The 24,283-nt window shown below is 34.7% G+C and overlaps 3 protein-coding genes across 3 annotated transcripts; 2 read left to right on the forward strand and 1 right to left on the reverse strand.

Annotated features, from left to right (window-relative positions):
* The first annotated feature begins 2,813 nt into the window (after window positions 1-2,813).
* LOC113403703 (zinc finger protein 528-like) lies at window positions 2,814-14,619 on the forward strand. The gene is made up of 14 exons (XM_026644283.2): window positions 2,814-3,040; window positions 3,831-3,950; window positions 4,508-4,673; window positions 5,417-5,613; window positions 6,369-6,587; window positions 7,123-7,220; window positions 8,261-8,377; window positions 8,968-9,078; window positions 10,766-10,870; window positions 11,713-11,925; window positions 12,480-12,591; window positions 12,889-13,002; window positions 13,792-13,944; window positions 14,481-14,619. Exons 1-14 carry the CDS (start codon window positions 2,909-2,911, stop codon window positions 14,604-14,606), a joined length of 1,983 nt encoding a protein of 660 aa, XP_026500068.2. The 5' UTR covers window positions 2,814-2,908; the 3' UTR covers window positions 14,607-14,619.
* Window positions 14,620-17,666: 3,047 nt separating this feature from the next.
* Window positions 17,667-19,775, reverse strand: LOC113403707 (uncharacterized). The gene is made up of 2 exons (XM_026644286.2): window positions 18,929-19,775; window positions 17,667-17,989 (listed from the first exon to the last, which is right to left on the reverse strand). The coding sequence occupies exons 1-2, from the start codon at window positions 19,748-19,750 to the stop codon at window positions 17,786-17,788; spliced, it is 1,026 nt and encodes a 341-aa protein (XP_026500071.2). The 5' UTR covers window positions 19,751-19,775; the 3' UTR covers window positions 17,667-17,785.
* A 656-nt stretch (window positions 19,776-20,431) lies between these two features.
* Mmy (mummy) lies at window positions 20,432-22,179 on the forward strand. Its single transcript, XM_026644284.2, has one exon. It carries the CDS (start codon window positions 20,636-20,638, stop codon window positions 22,094-22,096), a length of 1,461 nt encoding a protein of 486 aa, XP_026500069.2. The 5' UTR covers window positions 20,432-20,635; the 3' UTR covers window positions 22,097-22,179.
* Window positions 22,180-24,283: the final 2,104 nt, after the last annotated feature.

Here is a 24,283-nt window from a genome sequence, read left to right on the forward strand (position 1 = left end):
CTGCTTAGTAGCATAACTGGTGAGAGGAAATAATATTTTTACCGAATACAATTAATGAAATACATAAATAATCAAATCAATCTTTTTGACGCTTATTTTTTTTCTATGCTGTATTAATTATGTCTAATCGTAATGTTTATGTTTCCATCAGGGACATGAGGTACGGTCAGTGTTGCCGTTCTTACGGCGTTGTCTACAATTAACGATTTTTATGAACTGAGAGCGGCTAAAATATGCTTAGCGATACTTAGTCTTTTTTAGACTTTTTACGAGCTGTTTATTGTACTTAATTGAGAAATCATTATTTAATCAAAGAAAATTTTCATTATGCTAATCAATAAAGAAAATTAACCGAAATAAAAGTAAAGAAAATCATTTTGTTTTTTTGTATGAAACGCATCAAACAATACTAAATTGTGGCAGTCTTGTTAGATTCTGCCTTCTAACCTTTTTTATCTTAAGATAACAGACTAGAACTAGAACTAGACTAGAAAATATTAAATGAGTATTTAAAAACTACTAGATTTATAAAATTAAGAAATAGATTTATTTATTAAATGGGAATTAATTTAAGATATTTACATTGAGAAGTAAATAATCTATGTATCTGATCCAAGCGTGTAGAGATAATAAATCCACAGTATGTTACTTCATTGATTTCTCTATTTTCAAATAATTCCATATGATTCATCTCTGATATCTTACCCTTGCAGATATCACAGACTTATGACAATTCATGGTGTTATAGTCCCATCGAACATTGTCACTAATAACTGATGTTTCTCTTCAACCCATTTGAATTTTGATGACATAAGTTTTCGCCTTTTATTCTGCCACTGTTGAATGAGCTTTTATTTAATGTCCGACCGAAAGTTCGGTTTCGGTTTCGGTAGAGTTTCGGCAAAAAATGAGTTTCGGTTTAGTTTCGGTTTCGACCGGTAAACTTGCCGAAACTGTGACCGAAACCGAAACTACGTTCGGGAGTTGCCGCGCTGTGCTCGGTCATGATGGGAGCGGTAATTGTCTAATCATGTCGTGACTTGCTTGTGTTCGCAATGCGCTTTGTTTGTTTTGAGCTGGGACTGGGATATTATAAAGAATCTTACTGAGGTACTAAAGTTTTTTATGAAGTTACACTTGATCTGTCATATGATAACGCATGCATTTCCCTTGCAATTCCTTTGATATCACTATTAAATAGGAAGCTGCAAACTAGAGACGAAAATTAAAGCGAAATAATGAAAAACATGAAAACACGGTTCCATGAATCAATGAATCGACGATTTGCATACGTCAAAGGACATCCTGTTCTAATAACCGCATCATTACTGTATCCAAGATTTAGAAGCACATATCTGAATTCTGATGAAGTTGACATTGCCACCTTAGAAATAGAAAACTATTTGAGGATTTACACGGACGATGTTAGTTATACAATAAGTGAAAACTGACATTCTGAAAAATCACAGCCATCTTGTTCATCTAGAACATCGTCTCCCGAAAAGGCGGAAGGGCTTTGGGACGTCCATGATAAATCTACTTGTAATTTAATAACCTTTGGTGTGGAGAACGGTGATTGTTTATCCAATAATCCAAAATAAGGCAACCATTCAAGCATACTTGTCATAACCAAAAAAAAAAATTAAAACTTAAAACAGACTGATTATCATTATGTTTAGATCTCTATTTTCCCTCTAAACATGACTCCTGTAAGAAAGTTCGGTTTCGGCCGAAACTGAAACCGTTGCCGAAATTCGGTTTCGGTTTCGGTTTCGGTCGTAAAAACCAGTTTCGGTCGGACACTACTTTTATTGTAAATTTAAACAAGTCAGAACCATGTACATCCAAATGTCTTGATACCGTCAAGTTTAGTAATGCTTGAAATTTGTTGGAAACATCTTATTTGCCTTGAATTCACTGCAATTTAGCTTGTTTTACCTTATAATATGATGGATACAGCTCAGAACCTGCTATCTTGCTGCCTCTCTGAGATGAATGTATTACAATTTCGATAGTGTATGGAAAACTAATAATGCAAGTGTTTTTACCGGTGAATATTTGGTAATTTTTACTGTGATTTAGGCACATCATCATTCTTCTTCAGAACTAGATAAAGTCCTTGACTTTATCTAGTTCTGGATGATTGAATAAATACTTCATTATTTTTGGCAAATCTCCGTTTCCGGTTCTTTTTAATCGTAACAAAGGAAGTAACTTCTTTGGAGTAAATTGATTTACTGATCATGTCAACACGTCTTCGCTTTTGTTTACATCCTAAACCTTCAAAAGTCTTTCTTGGAACATATGTGGATATCGAAGCTTCTGATGTAGCTAATGGTAGATTTTCAATATTCTCATAATCACAAATTATGTATCATCACATTTTCGTGTATTTCTTTTGAGTTTTGACCAGTTTCTTTACGTTTCGAATCTATGGCGCGCCATCTTATTTTTTTTTAATTTCTTGTAACTTGTAGATCGTAAGGTATTTTTCTTATACTCTGTAGGATTTACTATGTTCAAGAAAAAAAAAATATTTAGGAATAATGCGCAGAATGTTGGAAATATTCAGAAAACTTAAAATATTTTTTCATTAACAATTTATACGGGTTTTCCGGTATGATCTGTTATTCAATAAAGACATATAAAATTGCACCCGTGAGAAGCCGAGGCGGGCACTATTAATCAATACATTTATGTAATAAAATAACAATCTAAAGAAATAATATTGTTATATGTATAAGTTAATCGAAAGTTTCTTGTTTTAGAACGTTATCTGTCATTATAAAAATGGCTGATACTTCAAATGTCATTTTGAATGTCAAACAAAATTGAACAAAATGGCCGAAGAAAAGGAATGAAGCTTCCATTGATAATAGATTATTTTGTCTAAATAATATTATACAAAATGAAAGAAATTAATATAAACATAGAAGGCTACAATGTGAACGGAATATGCGTCGGTTGTTTGAATTATAATCGTAAAATGTTTTACTGTGATGATGTTAAAGAATGTTTCAAAGTTTTAGCAAATATTGATGTAAGTACGATAATTTTTAACAACGTTTATTAAAATACAATGAAATATTCATAAAATGTCAAAACCGATACATATTATTCGGTACTTGTGTCATATTTTCGCATTTTATACGCATTAATGTGGAATAAGGGAATCCTTGGATCCGCCATGATTGTTTTTTATTTATTGTATTGATTTTTTTGCAATGTTTGTTATCATTGGAATCAAATATTATTGAACTGATATCAGAACAATCAAATCGAATTGTTAATCGATAAAAAATGTATCCAAAAAACAACCAGTTTTTTAAAACTATTTTCAAGGAAACCCATTGTAATTCTACTAATATTATAAACGCGTAATTTTGTGAGAGTGGAGACATTTTTGGTACGCAAAAAATAGCGAACGGATTTGGATGAAATTTCGAATAGAGATAGCTTATACTCTGATTTAACAAATTTCCTAACACCCGTCCCGCGCTGCTCACGCCCGGATGTACGACAAAGCTAGTATTATCTACAATCTCACTTGGTGGTAGGGCTTCGTGCAAGCCCGTCTAGGTAGGCTCCACCCATTCATCATATATTCTACCGCCAAACAGCAGTACTCAGTATTGTTGTGTTCCGGTTTGAAGAGCGAGTGATCCAGTGTAACTACAGGCATAAGGGACATAGCATCTTGGTGGCGTATTAGCGATGTAAGAAATGGTTAATATTTCTTACAGCGCCATTGTCTATGAGTGGTGGTGACCACTTACTATCAGGTGGACCATTTGCTCGTCCGACTATCTATATTATAATTTTTTTTTCAGGTACCAGACGGACTGACAATTCAAGTTTGCTGGGAATGCCTGGCAAATGTCAGGAATGCATTAAAATTCAGAGGACAAATTCTGAACTCCTATGATATACTTATCGCCTATTCAGAAAGGGTAATAGAATCAAATACAGCACATACACACACACACACACACATAAATAACTAATTAAAATGTATAGTATGTGACGTTATAACAAGCACAAATGAAATACCATCTTAAATCATATAATTGATTAAGTTATACTATATCACACTCAACGGCGGTGGCGCCGTTGAGTGAGATCTCGAGTGAGATCTCGTGCGTGGGCACGAGATCTATATTATTAATTCGAATTAAGCACGACACGTGCTCAGATATGCAATCAGCTCCTCCAGATATGATCCACGTCTTTCAACTACCGCATTCCTAGATATTAAATATATTTAAAAAAAAAAAAAAAAAACATTTGTATATCTTATATACTCTATGCTTATTGAATATTTAATACCTCAGTAATGTTCATGGTCCTCACAAGAAGACAGGAACTATTATTTGAAACATTTATGTTGAACCGAATACTACCCGCGCCAAGCCGGGACGATTAGCTAGTTACAAAAAGTTACTATAGCTTAATTATAGTCTAAATTAAGTTAAGTCTAATTCAATGAACGATATTTTATGTATTTCAGCACAAATTCCTCAACTCACCCAGCGATCTCTCCGTTCACGCGAAACAACGTTTAACATCAAGTTTGCTAACTGACACGCAATTACTAATAGAAGAGCCGTGTAATAATTTTGATGTTATTAAAAATGAACCCCTTCCTGACGATAGCGGCAAATATATTGAATTAGGTTCGATTTTTTTATTAAATACACACGCACGTACGTCGTACGTACATACCCAGATTCATAGTTTACAATGCATGTCTGTATACAAAATTAGGATATTTTTTTTCCGAAATGAATCCAAGTCTTGTATAAATATAAAGAAACAGTATATTAACCATCTTTATTTAATATACGAATTGAATTCAGACTAATCATTCATTAATCATACAAATCTAGAACATAGAAAACTATTGACTGGATTTGAAATTTAGGAACCCATGATTAACCTTCTGTTAACATGTGTACATTGTGCTACATTATATTTATGTCTGTTGTTTTCTAATATTGATTTTTTATATTATATGTAAATGGTAATCTTGAACGACAATAGCAAAATAGATTAGCAAATCAACGTAAAGGCTAGATGGTAGATTAACACTGTAAAAAGTTTTTTTAATTTATTTAATCTAATGATATGTACGTGAACACATTAAACACTTATATAACTCATTTTGGGTACTCACAATTAAAGTTTTATATTTAGTAGATGTTTTTATAATATTGGTAGGAGAACCTGTCTATGTCCTATGATATCCACAGACAAAGCTGCTGTAAGAGATATTAACAGTTTCAATTATTATTTCCCTTGTATTTACACTGGTTGCACACACACGTGTTGCTACAATGCAATCGAATTTCGACCCCTCAGTGAATTAGAGATTTCTAAAAATTTTACAAACGTAAAATGTACAATGGTTATCTTACAGATTTACAAAATGATATAAAATTAGAAAACGAAGACTTCCAGACAGATGACATAAACGTGGACAGCACTTACGATGACCTACCAGCTAAAGAGCAGACAGAATCAGAGGATGACATTATACTAGCAAAATTAAAGACTGATAAAGGAAGTAAGAAAAAGAAGAAGAAAGAAAAGGAGAAAAAACAAGATAGCGAAAAGGTATTATTATTTATTTATTATATTTAAACATAATATTTTGGCTATTAAAACGGAATACACAACACAAAAAATCAAAGCAACAGCCAGTTAATCGCCCACTGATGGGCTAACGCCTCCTCTCCCTTTGTCAGGGCCATCACGAGCTATGCTAAGGCCCCTGGGCACCCATGAGTTTGGGGCCCTTTTGGTAGATATTTACTACCAAGTACAAATAATTTGCTTATGGCCAGGCTTTAAGTATAGTTTCAAATAAACGGTGCGGTAATTTTCGTATATTCGTCGGAATCTGATTGGTTGTACAATCTTATGGCTATTTTATAGCCTTTTTGATAAATATGTCAGTTATTTCTTACAAATATATCACTTTCGAAAATATACATAGCAGTCAACGTGAGAACAAACGTGTGAAGGAAGTTGTTGGTTCATCGGGGCCCTCTCAGGAAGGGGGGCCCTGAGCACGTGACAAATTTTTTTTTTTATATTATTTAATTAATTATTTTTAAAACAAGTATTTTTCTTTTATCTACCTATACTTAAAAAATATTGCTTGTACTTTTCTGAAAGCGCATTGCGCTTCACCAAATATATCTAAATCGGTTCAGCGGTTAAAGCGTGAAATGGTAACAGACAGAGTTACTGGTTACGAGTGCCGCTCCTGTTAACCTGTTTACCAGATGCACCAAAGTCTAATTAGGACTTAAGTCATAGTAATTACAAATTATCATTTAACATAGAAACTAACTAAACGTAAACAGATTGCAGAAACGAAAGAAAAAAAGTCTAGACGTCTCAAGAACCTTCCAGAAGAATTGGTGGAACTGTACACGATGACCGAGGAAGAGATGTGGAGCGTCAGGGAGAAGGACGTCGCGAATGAAGAGTTCCAGAAAATTAAGTACAAATGTCAATATTGTATTTATGTCTTCAATACTAAGAAATTAATGGAATTTCATATAAATGGAAAACACAATTCGGTGAGTTTTCGATTTTTTATTTTACTGCTTGGCGTTAGGGCTTTTTAGCATTTTATTTTTTATTTAAGAAAAAAACATGCTGTAATGGGCCATATTGATCTGTATTAAATGCACAATGTATTTAAGGTACTTAATTGGATAAGGGTTCATGCTGTAATGCTTAAAATCACTTCCTAAATAAGTCATTATTTTTCATAAAAGGTAAGGTCACGGACTTTTTTGAAGATCTTTTTAAGGTGTACAATACTGTAGTACATTATTTTGATAGGGTTCAGCCAGCGTTTGCAATGTAAGCACAAAATGTGTTCATTTACGACATCACTTCAGAAACATCTAAAATTATCAGTGTTTATCTACTATATTGTGCATGTATTTTACATATAAACCTTCCCTTTGAATCAATGTATCTATTAAAAAAACCGCATCAAAATCTATTGTGTCGTTTTAAAGATCTAAGCGTACACAGGGACAGACAGCGGTAAGCGACTTTGTTTTATTCTATGTAATGATATGATGTTCATTGATTTGTTTCCAGAAGAGCGATAATGTTCACCAGTGCGACGTATGCAAAGCGTACTTCTTGACGAAGGAGAACATAAGGATTCACAGAAAACTACATCTTGTTGCTTACAAGTGAGTAATATCAATATGAATAATTATTGAGTTTCTCACCGGTTCGTCTCGATAGAATCCAATTTCCTTATGGTAGTTTTAATTACATTAAATTCAACATTAACGTGACGATCCAGAAGTGATTTTATGTGTTGAATAGAGAATACTTTAATTTTGATTTTATCAACTATAACCTTGAATTGCTGCGACGTCATTGGTCGCGATATTAATAATCTGTGATGTGTGTGTGTGTGTGAATGGCGTTAAGATATATCGGCGAAGTTGTTATCGGAACTTTGGAAGTAAAATTTTACTGTATATAAGTAGTTAATTGGATTAGTGTTGTATTGTTAATAAAGATCTATTAATCAAGAACGTAGATTTCCCATTTCTATGCCGGATAGCGGCCATTCATTTATTACGACTATTTTCGCTTGTTTTTGACCCCCTCCCCCTCTATTATGAGAATAAATAAGAATAAGCCGATGCCCCCCCCCCTTGTTTAATATTTATTACGTAAGAATCTAAAGGAAAAAAATTAATACACGTTTGGTTTATTTTAATGTTTATATTTCAAAGAATCAATTTTTTGAAATATTTATTCGTAATTTCAAAGGTACTAATAATCTTTATTTTTTGGCCCGCCCGTTGCCATGGAAATGGAAATATCGTTTTATACCTATACGCATCCGAGCGAACCTCGACAGTCGAATCTTTTTTAAATAATTTTAACATTGCGCATTTTTTTGATCTTACGTACGAACTATCGAAACTCCTCCCCCCCTAATTCTGCTATGAAATAAATGGCCCCATGCCATTACAGTAATAAATACGTATGAACAGTATTAAGATATTGTTAGTGCAAAAAGGCAAACGCTAAAACGACAAAATGTGTGTGTGTGTATCAGTGCGTCAATTGTTACTTGTAAGCTTGTAAGTCAACCGGAATTAGAGTACATTTTTATGATTTATAGACTTAAGATCGGATCATTTTTTTTATACATTTTTTCTTAAACTAATGTAAGTCAGATTTATATAGATAGTTTATTACACATTTTCAGATGTCGAGAGTGCAACTTATTAACAACGCTGAAGAAAATAATGTTGGAACACGAATGTGCTAAGAAACTTCTAGAACCGGGATACCCTTGCCCTGATTGTCCAGATAAAGTGTTCAGGTAACCAAAAGCGTCAACACGCAACGTCTTCTGACCCTTTGGGCTCTTGTCGTCCCCTCTCCCAGCACAAGCTTTAAGCCTAATTGGAGGGGTTAAGGGGGGGGTAAGTGGTCACCATTGCAAATAGAAATTGACGTCATAAATACGAAAGTAATTCTGTCTGTCGGTTGCTCTTTCGCGACCGCACTACTAATCCGATTTTGTTTAAATTTGGTATATACCAGGATACTCCGAGGATACTCTTTATGCCTAACAGCTGATTACCAAACCCTGAAACGTGAACGAAACCGCCGACAAATATTTTCTTATATAACTAAAGCACCACCAACCTTGAGTACTCAGATGTTGTATCTCTTGTGCCTGTTGTTACAAAACAACTAAACCCTTCGCAGCTGGTGAATTTTATTCACATGGATGCATGGAATTCTGCAGATTGTGGAATGATCTTCCAGAAGTTTTTTTTTTGGAACGCTATAAAATATAGCTACCACTGATTATGCGGATATAGGATAGTGTCTATGGGCGGTGATTTACCGACCGACGATTTAAGAGTCTGTACTTTTGAAATGAAAAATAAATCCGTCTTCCAGCACGAGATCGAAGCTAGCGTACCACAGGACGGTGACACATCAAGAGAAACCGCAATGTGATTGTTGCGGGAAAGTTTTCGCGAACAAAATGACCTTGAAATATCATCTCAAGTAAGTAGGTATATCAGCTTGATTATCTGAGTACCCATTCGCCTGTTCCAATTTTGTATCAACACGTACGTTTTGAAGAAACGGTGACAATCACTGTGTAGACTCGGAACTTTGAAAGTAAAATTAAAGTGGAATTGTGTTGTTTATAAATAAAGTTTTGAACGTCGACGAAACTCGTAAGCGTAACATGCCTTGGCGGAGCCCCGTATAAAAAAATTTTTGGGGGCTCGTAAAAAATGCATAAAATTAAAAGAAATACTTATTCATCATAATTATCTGTCCCATTTTCCGAAATTTTGGGCACTTCTAAGAAATAGCTTTTTTTTTTTACTTTTGTGTTTTGTAAAATAAAAAAAAATGGGAAGTTTTTATTAATTTTGCTTACGCACGTACAGGGCCCACGAAAACCGGGGCCCAGTATAAACCCTGACGAAACTTTTATCGGAACTTTGGAAGTAAAATTACAGTATGTTGGAACAGTCTTCTATATAAACAAAGATACGTTAATCGAGATCTATTTGTGGTGCATAACACGTCATCAGTAATACATCCTGTATTGACCTTGCGAAGTCGGAAAGTATGTGTTATTAGTTTACCTTTCCGTTTCTTTAGAAAAGATCGACCATTGTGAATATATATAATATTGTTGTAAACATATTGTGAAGGAACTATAAGCGTACCTATAAAAAACATCCCGAAGGGAGTCTCAAGCTCCGTGAATATAAATAGACCGAACAGCTTTTTTTTGTAGTATGGAAACAGTTTCAATACCCTAAAGTAAAATGCCATAAGACAAAATACTATAAAAGTGACCGAAGCAATGGAGCGGTGTCAGATTGTTGTCTAACTTTTCTAACGGCGTATCCTGCGGAGCCGAGTATGAGCTTTGTATGAATCACAGAACAAGCGTATAGCACTGTGATTTCTCCCATACATCGCATGTGTGTCCAAGTAGTGCCATTCCAGCACGAGTTGTTGGCCCCTAGTAAAGCAACATAGTGCGATTTGTCTGTGGACTCTCTGTGGACTTAGCTTTTTCTTAAAGACCAGCAATGAACCTGCAACCGCCCCGGTGTTGCAGATGTACGTGGGGGGTGGTAGTCACTTTCTAGCAGGTGAGCCACCTGCTCGTTTGTCGCCCATAACATAAATAAGCCGAATTGTTCACTATGAAAAATAGTATTTATACCAAAGTGATTTAAAAAAAAATTCAAATATTCTGCTTAAAGACGGAAATATAGAAATAGGCCTATAATAACATTGACTTTTAGGGTAAGACTTCGTCAATCTCAACCAATGATATCGCGTTAATTCAAGGTCGAAATTAAGTCGAGGTCTGTCGTCGTCACAAAAAAAGACCGATCATCGCTAGGCACTGTCCTTTTAAATAAATAAATGTTTTTTACAATACAATAATTTTTTTGGACAACATCACATACATTACTCTGATCCCGAGGTACGTAGCTAAAGCACTTGTGTTATGGAAATCAGAAGTAACGACGGTACCACAAACACCCAGACCCAAGACAACATAGAAAACTAATGAACTTTTTCTACATCGACTCGGCTGGGAATCGTACCCGGAACCTCAGAGTAGAGTACCCATTAAAACCGGTGTACACAGTACTCGACCACGGAGGTCGTCTATCATCTAATACTATATATTATCTGTGTGATATATTTTCAGAATATTACCACTGAATAAAGACGAGAAACCGAAGGAGAAGCTGTTCATACCGTGTAAAGGTTGCGGGAAAATATTCCACTCGAAGAAGAGCTACAGAGCGCATGCGTGAGTCTGCTTATATGTACTTAGCATAAAAATGATCACGTCTGTACGTTTGGATCTTTTAAACTACGCAACGCATTTTAATGCGGTTTTCGTCAATAAACAGAGCGATTTAATAGGAAGGTTTATATGTACAATACATGCATATTACAGTAGAGGAATGCCGAGAATTTCAACTTACCTAACCGGACAAAAGACAGGATTTTTTCTTTGTATGTGCGTTATTTTTCTGTTCTATTGTACTCATGTGAAGCCGAGACGGATAGCTAGTGCGTTATAGTACTGAATTTTTGGACTTGTATCTGTAAATGGGCAGTGTTTACACTTCTGTGCCTCGGAAAGCACGTAAAACGTTTGGTCCTGAACTGTTTTTTATCGGATTTGCCTGCCATTAGATTATAGGAATGGGGCTATGTTTGCGCGTGTTTATAGAACGGTGTTGCCTCGTGAAAAATATGTGCTCTCAAATAATTCAGCAATAGTTTAGCAATGTTTCAACGTAGTTATATAGCTTACATAAGTCAATTAAGAAATATATTCAAGGTCAATTAATACTGCTGAAAGGTCTGTAACGTTTGAATAAAACGATTTTAATATAGAAGAGGATTCAATTGTGTGCTTGACTTGAAGCTACAGTTCAATTATCGTTAGGTGAACGAGAATTGATTGTGACAGTTTAAGGACGCGTCACGTTTAAACGTAGTTCATTACATGAGAGAGATGGAAGATATGACAACGGATAAAAGTATGGGAAAGAGAAAGATAACTATATATTTAAGAAGTTTCATTTCTATCACGTGTATTGATGTAAGCAAATGTTATTGGTGTATTATTGTGATCGCCAGCGTGATCCACGAGGGTCTCAGCTTCCCGTGCCCGATCTGCGGCAAGCTGTTCCAGTGGAAGCGTAACCTCGCGAGGCACATGCGGAACCATCGCGAGCGGGAGGCCGGAGCCCTGCACCGGTGCCGGGACTGCGGGAAGAGCTTCGCCAGCCGAGACTGCTACAACAACCACATGCGGCTCAGCAAGCGGCACGCGCACGAGGACAGCTATGTGTGAGTACCGGTACACGCCTGCTGACGGCTTGGCGACTGTAATCAAATGAATAAATGTTTTTATTATTATTATATTATTAGCAATCTGAAGCGAAAAAAGAAATATAATTTACCAACGTCTACAACAAATAATGATTTAATATTCTAACGCAAAGTACGAATGAAGAGACGTCCGCTCCGCACGAGATTCCGACGAGGAGTGTGTCCGCGCTGTCTACGCTCCGCCTTTTATACTATTCGTCCTGCTTGCACCGTCAATCATCTAACAATATAATTACTGCACTTTATTAGTATTCAGTTTTTCGTAAAGTAATAATTGTCAACCTTGGCTTCGCTCATTTTTAGGAGTTGGTTGTCGAGTGTTATTCATAAAAAGCCAATGTCTTCTGGAGTTCACACCTGCTTTACATCAATTTTAATGCAATTTGCATTAAAATTCGTTTCAGTGGCTTGGCTATGACAGAGCAGCGGACAGACAGACAGAGTTACTTTCGATTTTTTAATTTTAGATTTATAATTTAGTCTCGTTTTTCAAAAAATATATATTATTCCAGACACGCGTGCCACTTTTGTGGTAAGAAGTTCGCCACCCGGTGGTGTATGATCGACCACATCGACTGGGATCACCTCAGACGTATCAAGTATCAGTGCAGCGTCTGCTTTAAGGTATTGTGTAGGATGACCACATTAACAGTTACCTAGAATCTATTCCAATGCAGACTAGAGTTAATAAAAAACATTAGATTCACATATTCGAAAACATTAACACCTACCTTGGGAACTAAGATATTATGACCCTCGTGCCTGTAGTTACACTGGCTCACTCACCCCTCGAACCGTAACACAACTAAGTAATACTGTCTGGCGGTAGAACATATGTTGAGTAATACGTCTCCTAAGTATACAACTTGTATAAGATAATATATATAACGCACACAAGACCTACAAGTTTTTATTTTACAGCCGTTCAAAACAGCTAAAATAATGGTCGCCCATATGAACAATATACACGAAGGGAAGAATAAAAAAGAACCGGACGGCGAGCATCTGTGTGAGATATGCGGAAAGTCGTACAAGGTGAGTGAACAGTAGACTGTACACAGAATACTAAATACACGAAACGCATTTATCGTACAGACCTGGGTAGCTCACTACAAAAGAACTCGAACAAACGAGCCGAGTTTAAAATCTCGGTGTGCGTGACAGCTACGCTCGACACACGCCGAAGGTCATACTTCACTTGTGCGTGTACTCAGCGGCCAGCTGTTGGTCTCGGCTGTGTCAGTGTATCTAGACATGTATACTTGAAGATTGTTTGTATGAACGTTTAATGTTTTTCTATAGTCCATTTCAATGGTGGGAGTACGAGGACGAACAAATTTGACCTTGAATTAATGCGATGTGATTGGTCGATATCTGAGTGATCTCTGATGTTCGTTATGGTGTGATATAGGCTGAAAATGGCGCTTCTAATGTCACCGAAGTTATCAACACTTTGAAAGTATACATAATACATAACATAATAACATAATCAGCCTGTAAATTTCCCACTGCTGGGCTAAGGCCTCCTCTCCCGTTGAGGAGAAGGTATGGAGCATATTCCACCACGCTGCTCCAATGCGGGTTGATGGAATACACATGTGGCAGAATTTCGTTGAAATTAGACACACGCAGGTTTCCTCAAGATGTTTTCCTTCACCGCCGAGCACGAGATGAATTATAAACACAAATTAAGCACATGAAAATTCAGTGGTGCCTGCCTGGGTTTGCACCCGAAATCATCGGTTAAGATGCACCCGTTCTAACCACTGGGCCATCTCGGCTCCTTTGAAAGTATAATATAAAGAAAATAATAATATATTACAGACGGTGAAAAGGCTCAAAGGTCATGTGTGGGCGATGCACACAAACAGATCGGTGTCAAAGAGCTTCAAGTGCACTCTCTGCCCCGCGACGTTCTCCTGGCAAACCAGTATTTATAAACATATGAAAATGATGCATTACAGCAAACGAGCCAAGGTAAGCCGTTGTGTATTTTCGCAGTCGTAATATTAGAGAAGATTTGTAAGAAACAACTGCCGCAGAAAACTTCTATAGTCCATTCCACGAGTCGAACTCCTAGGTAACAATATACTCGCACCTCATTGGTTGATTCACGGCTTGGCTCAAGAAATCATTTGGACATTTAAACTCTCGCATTAACCAATGAACGCATTCGGGTTATTTACTTTAGGCGCTCGTTTAATGGAATAGAGTATAGTATTTATTTTATGATACGGCATTTGAGAAGTGGTCACCATCGTCCATAGACAAGCGCTGTAAGAAATTTTAAACATACGTACATATAACGCCAGTGCGTCACTAACTTTGAGAGCAAAGCTGTTACGTCACTTTTGCTTGTAGTTACTCACTAACTCACTCTTCAAACCGGAAAACATCACAAAGTTTTACTGTTTAAGAACATCGAATGAGTGCACGGTACCTACCCAGACGTACTCGCAAAAATCCCTACAACCAAGTAAATGATATAATCATTTGTGTATTTCATATTTCAGCAACCAAGAGTTCCAGTCAAAAAACCGGAGACCTACCCGGGCATCGACGTGGCGACCCGGATGCAGTACTTCCCGCCAAACATCACGCAGAACACGCCGCTTATAAACTTACCTCAGAATGTTTAAATAAACATTTTTTTATATAAATATGTGTTTTTTTTTCTTAATTTTACTTTTAATCATTAATATTTCAAACAAATTATTCTAAGTAAGAATTCTTTATCAATTTAGTGGTAGAGTTTTATGAAACCCCCTCCATGGGTACCAACACATAGTGCCCTCCTTACCGATTTCGGCAATGGCCGCCAATCTCTAGGAAAATCAGCCAACTAAACAGGACATACTATAGAACCCAAGTATGTATATTCCCAAAATCCCATAATCAGATCCGTATGAGTTCAGGCGCAGGACCAACGGCTTCACGTGCTCGCTTGAGGTACAGGAGTGTACATACTTCTAACTTTATAAGACTCAGCGCTGCTACTGAGAATTTTTCTCAGAATAACTTTTTTAGTGGCCCGACTGGAGCTTGAATCCAGCACCCAGGGATCTGATACAAAGTGAATGTAGATGTTGAGAGTGAGTATGTCGTATATCATTAATATTTATTTCGCATAAAGTAAAAAAAATCTGTAATATCTTCGAAAATATTCATTTAAATAACACGCTGTAAAGGTCCATATTGATCTATATTAAATGCATAATGTATTTAAGGTACCCGATTGGATAAGGATTAATGCTTGATTGTTTAAAATCGTTTCGTAAATAAGCCATGATTTCTCGTAAAGGATAAAAAATGTTTAGTGTGGGTCATCTAAGAGATAGACATACCATCGCAGACATTTTATAGATCTTTTTACGGTGTATAATATTGTACTACAATACATTATTTTAATCTCGTAGGGTTCAGTCAGCAATTTGCAAAAGTGCGAAAAAAATGTTTATTTACATCACATTAGAAACCTCTAAAATTATCAGTGTTTCTCTGCTATATTATGCATGTATTATACATATAAACCTTCCACTTGAATCTCTAATCTGTTAAAAAAAACCGCTTCAAAATCCGTTGTTTTAAAGATCTAAGCATACATAGGGACGGACAGACAATGGGAAGCGACTTTGTTTTATACTTGTAGTGATAAATATATATTAATCATAAACTTTTTTCGGTGTGCTCAGCTAGGCAAGACAGTATTTCACGTCGGACCATCGTCTAAGACTATACAAGGCGCAAATTCGGCCTCACATGGAATACTGCTCTCACCTCTGGGCGGGTGCTCCCCAGTACCAGCTCCTTCCATTTGACCATATCCAACGTAGAGCGGCTCGAATTATCGACGATCAAGCCCTCTCCGATCTGCTTGATCCTTTGGCTTTGCGTAGAGATGTTGGATCGCTCTGCATCTTCTACAGAATTTATCACGGGAATGTTCCGAGGAATTCTTCGGATTAATCCCGGCTGCTGAATTTCACCTTCGGACATCTCGCCAAAATTCAAAATATCACCCGCACCACCTAGATGTCCGAAAATCCACAACAGCGCGATTTTGAAGACATCTTCTGCCTCGCACAACCACTCTGTGGAACCAGCTTTCGCCGGCGGTTTTTCCGAACCGATACGACTTGGGAACCTTCAAGAAAAGAGCGTACTCTTTCCTGAAAGGCCGGCAACGCACCTGCAAGCCCCCCGGTGTTGCAGATGTCCATGGGCGGTGGTAATCACTTTCCATCAGGTGAGCCTCCTGCTCGTTTGCCACCTCTACCATAAAAAAAAAAAAAAACTCTCTGTAGTGCACAATATAGCTGAGTTATTATCAAATCGCATGAAATATGTAAATCTTAGGTTTGTTTATCTTTTTTCCTACTTCCGTTGGAATAGGCTCTATACGTGAAGATCTGTCGTAGTTATACGAATTGCTTCGTCCGAAGAGGTTAGTGACACCCATCCTCCTAGGGAGGAGTCCGCAACGAATAGTGAACAAATATCCAAAAATATTAAAACTAATTTATGGATCAAATTTCTTAAATTGTCATTTTAGTAGTAAATTTCTGTATCAAGAGCTTCAGTGGAAAGCAAGAAATATTGAAACGTCAAAATGAGTTTAAAAATAATTTATTTCTGTAAAAACAAATCACACCGTATTCGTTGTTAACGCGTCAAAAATGATATATTTTTTTTTTCTAAAACACCTTCCTTAAACAAATTCGATACCAAAATATATATATATGTTGAAGAAATTGTATTAGTTATATGATAAGGTTAGAACAGACCTATTCCAATAGAGCTATTTTGTAAAAACTCACTTCGCTCACTTGTGAACGTTAAGAATATATCATATTAATAAAATTGTCTATGTCTAAATCCCATTATTTCTATTTAGATTAGCCAGAAGGCTAAGTTACACCATGACGGAGGACTGTTATAATAATAAATATATTGTTTAAATAGTTCTAAACAAAAATAATACCAAGAACTCAAAAGGTAACTATATAGTGTAATGTTTAAAGATACGCAACTTTGATACGTATGTTCAATAAATATTATATTAAATGTAGCATAAAACATTCTGGAATTTCACGTTCGTGTTCTGCGAAAAGTTTCGAGATTGTTCTTACAGAATAGCTCTTCTTGACTGAGTTGTAAACCCGAATAATTTGCGCGAACATTCGGCTATTCGGTCAAAGATTTCAATGTTTTCAGCCAATAAATTATTTATTGCAATTCAAGTATCAAAACTGATTTGGCTATAACCCGTGCCAATAAAGAAAAGATTTTAAAATGGTGGCCATCCTCGTACCTCAAACGGTATTCACATTTCTATTGCACTTTAAATATTACCCAAATTTAAACCTACAAGCCTTGGGCAAAATTTTGAACTGTTTCACAAAAAAAAAATTACGACTTAAATCGATTTTTTATATTACTAGTTTATAAAATTTATCTATTTAATAAAATTTCAGCCGCGCGAAGCCAGGGCGGTATTAGGTATATAACGGCTTAAAGGATCTGAATGAAACTTGGTACTAATATTATTTATAGTTCGTAATAGCACATAGGTTACTTTTGAACCCAAAACTTGCATAAGACCCCAGGGTTGTTGTATAATTTATATATAATTTATTTTCAATAATTATCAGTCCATATGATTATTATTGGCAATACATAAAATGATAACAAAATTATTAAAAAAATATATATGTATATTTTGCTGACCTTACAATCAAATACAACAAAACGTGTATCGTTGGCAAAATAATTACTTTATTGGCACGCGTTATTTATTGAAAAAACTTTAACTTAACAATTACATTAAATATCCACTTTCGACGAACTTCTTGCTGTAGCCACGTTTTTCGCCTAGCATCTGTTCCCAGTTCTTGGAGACGGTGCAATACAACTGCATCACGGCCTTCGCGTCCTCGACCGAACTGTGTTCGCCGTGCTGTATATCAATACCCAGTATTTCTTTAGCTAAGCGCTTCAGAGATGGAGTGCTGCCTTTGGTGATCTGAAATAATATATAATAAAAATACAAACTTCGGTGTGTGTCTGTAGTTGCGATCTGCTATGCGAATTTTATTTAACTATATATATAGCTACCTATATAAAATTCAATAACAGTTAACATTGAAGTACAAACATGTAAATAAAACCAGTTCTGTCGCGGGACACCCGGTTGGAACGAAGTTGCTTTTGCTGTATATTTGGTACATATAAATAACATGACAATACCAAAATTATTATCAAAAATCCCGCGGGAATTATAACTGTCGGAAGAAGTTAAACAACGCCTAATGGCTTAAATACTTTTTTGTTATCTCTTAACTTTTCATGTTTTATACATTAAAACCTGCACCAAAATGCTCTACGTCTTTTGGTGTAAGTTTTGTGTATTTATTAAGTAGTTTTAAAAGGGGAACTTAAAAAAACATGTCTTTCCTTCTTTACTTTGTGATGCCAACAGAAGAAGAATGGTTAATATTTCTTACAAAACTATTTCTGTAGATAATGTCAAATTTAATCAAAATGGTTCCGAGGTTGAGCCATGAAAGAGCAACAGGCAGACACAGTTTGACTTTCCCATTTATAATATTAATATAGATACAGATGCTGAAGCATTATATAGGAAAAAACTCTCGGCTGGAAACAAATAAATTTAATACCACAAGACTTTTTTTTTATATGATGTAAAAAAATGAAATGGTAAATAGAAACACAATTACACTAAGGACACAAGGGACATAACAAAGATCTTATATCCCTTGTGCCTATAGTTACACTGGGTCACTCACATTTTAATGGAACAGAACAATATTAAGTACCACTGCTTGGAAGTTTACCATTAGATGAGTGGGTGGTACCTACCATGACATTGCACTAAGCCCTACCACAAAGTACGGCCCAATCAATACAAATTTAATTAAAAATAATAATAGTTAAGTGTTACCTTTCTAAATGGTTTATATCTTGAAGTGTCCCGTATGTTACGCTTAGGGTGAGATAAGAATAGTACTCCCAAATCGTTTTTCAAAGAATGCCCTACAAGAATTTTTCCACAAATAAGCTCAGCAACTTCCTTCTGAACAATTTCAAAGTCGTCTCCATTCAATAAATCCTCTTTCCGTATTCCGCTGATATTGGTTCTGTAATCGACAACCTCTTCCCGCGCTTTAACGAATTTGTCGTAAATGCAATCACCGAATTTATTAACGATGGAAACGCGAGCCAGCATGTGGTCCCCTCCTTCGTAACCGACTCCAACCATCTCGCAATCCATAGCTAAAAATTTTGTAACTTTATTTTTTTTAATATTGTCCTTTAATACCGGTATCTCACTTTTACCGTCGGAATTTTCAGAACTAGCTACTTTATTAATATGGAGTATTTGTAAATTTTTTACGTTATCTATGCTATCTTTATTTTTTTTCTTCCACGCTCTTCTGAATGTGCCTAAGTAGTTATTTTTCGTTTCCTCTTTCGGGGCTGTTTCATCACTCTTATCCATGAGTGAACTTGAGAGTAATTTCTGCCAGTTTGCGTCTATAATACCTCTTTTTAAAAAAGTCTCACTTTGGTTAGTTTGTTTTTTAGGTATTTGTTTACGTTTCGTTGACGTTTCTATCATATTTACATTTGTGTTTGGTTTTATTATAATGATTAATAAATTTAATATCAAATGCGGTATGCTATAAACTGCTTTTAATAAAATATCGACAACTATTATAAATGAAAAAAATATGAAGTTGATGACTTTGTGTGAGTGTGACATTTCTTTTTGTCAACTTCACCACATGGCGTATCCACAGAGGCGTAGAATGTTTCTATGGCATAGGAGACTAAACTTCGTACAAAAACGAATAAAAAAACATAATATATGAAATGCTTACAGTCAGTTACGATTTTATATAAATACAAATCAGTATATTAATGTGGTAATTTTCCTCATCTGGTTAGATCTACCAATGTATTTTTTTATATAAATCTGTGCACAATGTTGAACACATTTTAAGCACAAAAAAGATAATTAACTAACAAAATGATAATTCTTCCATTTACGAAAATGATGATTTTAATAATACGTTTGTTAGATAAATATTTTTATCCGAAAATAACCCACATTGTCAAAAAATATGTTATGTTGTAATAAATTGTATAAAATTTATTTTTTTATAAAACAGTTATTGTCATTAAATAAAATGCCAGTAAGGTATAAAATATAAACTTCTTTCGATAGTTATTGTCGTTGAATTAATATTTAAATATGGAAAATGTTTTTAATTTAATTATTATTCAAATTTCGAACGAAATAATATTATCTATGCAACTAATATTAGCGACATTTATCATAAATACATTACTGCTTTAGCCCAAACGTGTTATATTTATTGCTTAAAAATAAGGCAATGTATCCATTAAAAATGTCACTTGTCAAACTAAATTTGACGTAACACGTATGCTGTGTTCATTGAATATAATGTAAATAAACCATGAAATAAACAGAAAATGTCAGTGTGGCCGACGTGTTTTGCTTCGAGCGTGGAGGGAGAGTAAGAATGTTATACAATGAGACTGAGCGCCAGTTCGTACTTTCTAATCGCCGCCATCGGTCACGATAAGATACACATAACATTACATCGCGAGACTTTAAACGACAATGTCGTACGAAAGCATTAAGGACTATCTGACCGCTCACGGTCAAGACCATCTTATAAAATATTGGCCCGAGTTAAGTGAAAATGAGCGGGAACAACTTGAGGCTGAAATACGTAAACTCGATTTGTCGGAAACGAATGAAATGTTTGAGCGCGCGATAAATACAACGAAAGTTATATTAGAAAAATTGGATGACGATTTGAAGCCGATACCTCAAACGCATTACGAATCAGTATCCGGTTTAACTGATGAGAAAATCGAGGAGTATGAAACGATTGGATTTAAGGAGATTTCTGAAGGTAGAGTTGGTGTTTTGTTATTAGCTGGTGGTCAGGCGACCAGATTAGGTTTCGGACACCCGAAAGGAATGTATGATGTTGGCTTACCATCAAGAAAAACCCTGTTTCAAATTCAAGGAGAGAGAATTTTAAGAGTCCAACAAATGGCTGAAGAAAAAACTGGAAAAGAAGGTAAAATAACTTGGTACATTATGACCTCAGAACACACAATGGCCCCGACTACTGACTTCTTTAAGAGTCACAATTATTTTGGTTTAAGTAAAGAAAACATTGTTTTCTTTGAACAAGGGAGATTGCCCTGTTTTGACTTTGATGGGAAAATCTTTTTGGATGAGAAAAATCATCTGTCTTCAGCACCTGATGGTAACGGGGGTATTTACAGAGCTTTAAAAACCCAAGGGGTACTTAATGATATAGTTAAGAGAGGTGTTCAGCATCTACATGCGCACTCTGTAGATAATATTTTAATAAAGGTAGCTGATCCAGTGTTTATTGGCTACTGTAAAAGTAAAAATGCTGACTGTGCTGCTAAAGTTGTTCAAAAATTAACTCCCAGTGAACCTGTCGGAGTTGTGTGCCGAGTGAATGGTTATTATAAAGTTGTTGAGTACTCAGAATTAACAGATGAAGCAGCGGAAAGAAGGAACCCAGATGGTCGCTTAACATTTTCTGCTGGTAACATTTGTAACCATTATTTCTCATCAGAATTCCTGCTAAAGATATGCGACTATGAGTCAAAATTAAAACTACATGTAGCTAAAAAGAAAATTCCCTATGTCAATGAGGATGGAATTCGTGTGACACCATCAGAGCCAAATGGTATAAAAATTGAAAAGTTTATATTCGATGTTTTTGAATTTGCCGAGAATTTTATTTGTTTGGAAGTAGCTAGAGATGTTGAATTCTCTGCATTAAAAAATGCGGACTCTGCTAAAAAGGATTGCCCGTCAACCGCTCGGGAAGATTTACTAAGACTTCATAGGAAATACATTAAAGAAGCGGGAGGGATTATTGCAGATAACATAGATGTAGAAATTTCACCCCTACTCTCTTACAGTGGTGAAAATTTAAAAGATTTAGTTAATAATGAGGTATTCTCAATTTCACCATTCCACTTGAAAAGTATGCAAGAGTCCGTAACTAATGGCATTAACGGTCATTAAGATTAAATATCAGCAATAGGTGAGTTTATGTACCGTTAATATCGTTTTATAAACACGACAAATTTCTAAATAGTATAGAAATAGTCCATCTATTTTTTTTTTATGTCATCACAATATAACGAAATAGTTTTATTTTAAATAATGATATAAGTGATAGGATTTTTTTTTATTAAAAAAAATGATTTTTAGGCGTAAATGTAAAAATATTGTATTGTTAAAATCTTGTACCTGATTGTACATAATAAAATTATTCTTTGTTAATTGCCTTTAGCTTTTAAAGTTGAATTTCTTTATCAAATTCTTTTTTTTTTAATTATAAATTATAAATAAAAATTGTATCTCATTGAAGCATTTTAAATTAAATATAATCTAATGTGGGTTAACAGAAATAAAATAACATTTTCGAAAATTCTTTTAATTTTTTATACAACCAAAGACAACAACTCGAAAGAGCAACTCTTTACTGAAAACTTAATGATATAATGTAGAATCTGTACTTTGCATGGCTATCCAGAACATAGACCTTTTTTTTTACTTTATTTACTTTGCAAGTGAAACGATTCGATAAAATAATCGAAACATAGACGAGAGTTGTGAGCAAAATTTCAAGGACGTTTAGACACATTTCGTGACGTGAGACAAAGAAAAAGAGAGCTATATATTTAAAAGGTTACATTCTAGGATCCAATTGAATTTAATTTGATTAAAATATTCACTTCGTCGGATTATACGTGTAAAGTTACAGGATCACAGATTATGCTCATTAAAAGGTTAATCAATGAAATGTCATATTAATTTTGCCGCGTAAAATATGTGACAGGTTATATATTCACAGGTGTGACATTAGCATTAAAAAAAAAATCATGTGATTTTTAAGCTTTATAAATTTAACTACGACTTCTTTTTACGATTGTAAAATCAATGATGGCAGAAAGAGAGCAGATATTAACCAAATTTTCTAAGGCCGTCAGTATAATTTCGATTCTAAATTAATTCCAGTCTCCGAAAAAAAAAAACAACGTCCTAAATACAGATATATACCTACTGACAGAGTATTATAAACAAATCTGTTTACGGAAGTTAATGATACGGTCTCTGTTTTATTTCTAACTTTTCTGTTAACTCACACGTTTTTTTTTTTTTTAATAAATTTAGTTGTAGTTTTAAGCTTATTCAGGTTTGGCTGTACAGAGTATGCGTGTAAAACACTGACATAAAAAGTTATGTAATTGCTTTACGTGAAAATAAGTAATTAAAAAAAAAACGAATTTTAAATTTGGAACATTTAATTTTCGATCTCAAGGCTAAGTAATTAAATTATGTGTCTAGAACACTCATATAATATATATTGAAGATATTATGCTACTTCTACTTGGCCTTGAATTTAATAAGTTCTTAAAAGCCTGTTCTAATGAATTTCTATTATAGTAAAAATATACTTCCAGCCTTGTGCGTCGAATGTTTTTTTTTATTCATATAGGCACAGATTAAATTGACGATATATATATTCGAAACATTCAAATTTGAAGGTGTTAGCGAGTGATAAATTCCTGTCTTTGAATAACCATTCAAAAAAACATTGTACGAGATACAAAATTGAGAGTCCAAAAAACTTTTTGTACGTGGACAAGTCGACCCTGGTTGTTGATTTTTGATTGGTCGTTTTGTAATGAGGCATTGGTCGATGGTTAATCAACTTGCTTATTTATATACAAGATTCATTTACACAATTTACTGTTGAAATAACGTTTTAAAATTTTACATAAGTTCTTAAGCACTAAAGGTACGGTAATCTTGATATTTTCTAAACGAATTTGAAGATATAATTTAAATAATTGTCAAATTCGTTTACAATTTTTTTGTGCTGTATTATTAATACCATCCCTTGTTCTTTAATTATTTATGAAAGGGAAAATAAAATATGATACATAATATTAATTATTGTCAAGGTTCTTTCAATTATTACGAAACGATAAGATAAGCATTTTAAAAATCATAAAATTCGTTTAAAAATCTGTAATATAATTCGATAACATAGATAGCGGTAAATATTTAATAAATCGAATAACAATAAATACACTAAACTGGAATTAAAACAAAGTTGACAAATCAAGATGGCGGTTTTAAATCCGCGTGTTACAATTTTAATTCGTTTATTAATCATATGTTACTTATCAGTGAATTATA

Source organism: Vanessa tameamea, chromosome 31 (assembly GCF_037043105.1).
Source record: "Vanessa tameamea isolate UH-Manoa-2023 chromosome 31, ilVanTame1 primary haplotype, whole genome shotgun sequence".
NCBI classification, from domain to species: domain Eukaryota; kingdom Metazoa; phylum Arthropoda; class Insecta; order Lepidoptera; family Nymphalidae; genus Vanessa; species Vanessa tameamea.

Excerpts from the sequence above, each read along its gene's own strand:
- LOC113403703 (XM_026644283.2), top strand. The coding sequence starts at position 2,909 with ATGAAAGAAATTAATATAAACATAGAAGGCTACAATGTGAACGGAATA. Across the intron at positions 4,674-5,416 it reads CGGCAAATATATTGAATTAG|ATTTACAAAATGATATAAAA; the intron begins GTTCGATTTTTT and ends GTTATCTTACAG. Across the intron at positions 11,926-12,479 it reads GCGCACGAGGACAGCTATGT|ACACGCGTGCCACTTTTGTG; the intron begins GTGAGTACCGGT and ends ATATTATTCCAG.
- LOC113403707 (XM_026644286.2), bottom strand. The coding sequence starts at position 19,750 with ATGTCACACTCACACAAAGTCATCAACTTCATATTTTTTTCATTTATA. Across the intron at positions 17,990-18,928 it reads GATATAAACCATTTAGAAAG|ATCACCAAAGGCAGCACTCC; the intron begins GTAACACTTAAC and ends ATATTATTTCAG.
- Mmy (XM_026644284.2), top strand. The coding sequence starts at position 20,636 with ATGTCGTACGAAAGCATTAAGGACTATCTGACCGCTCACGGTCAAGAC.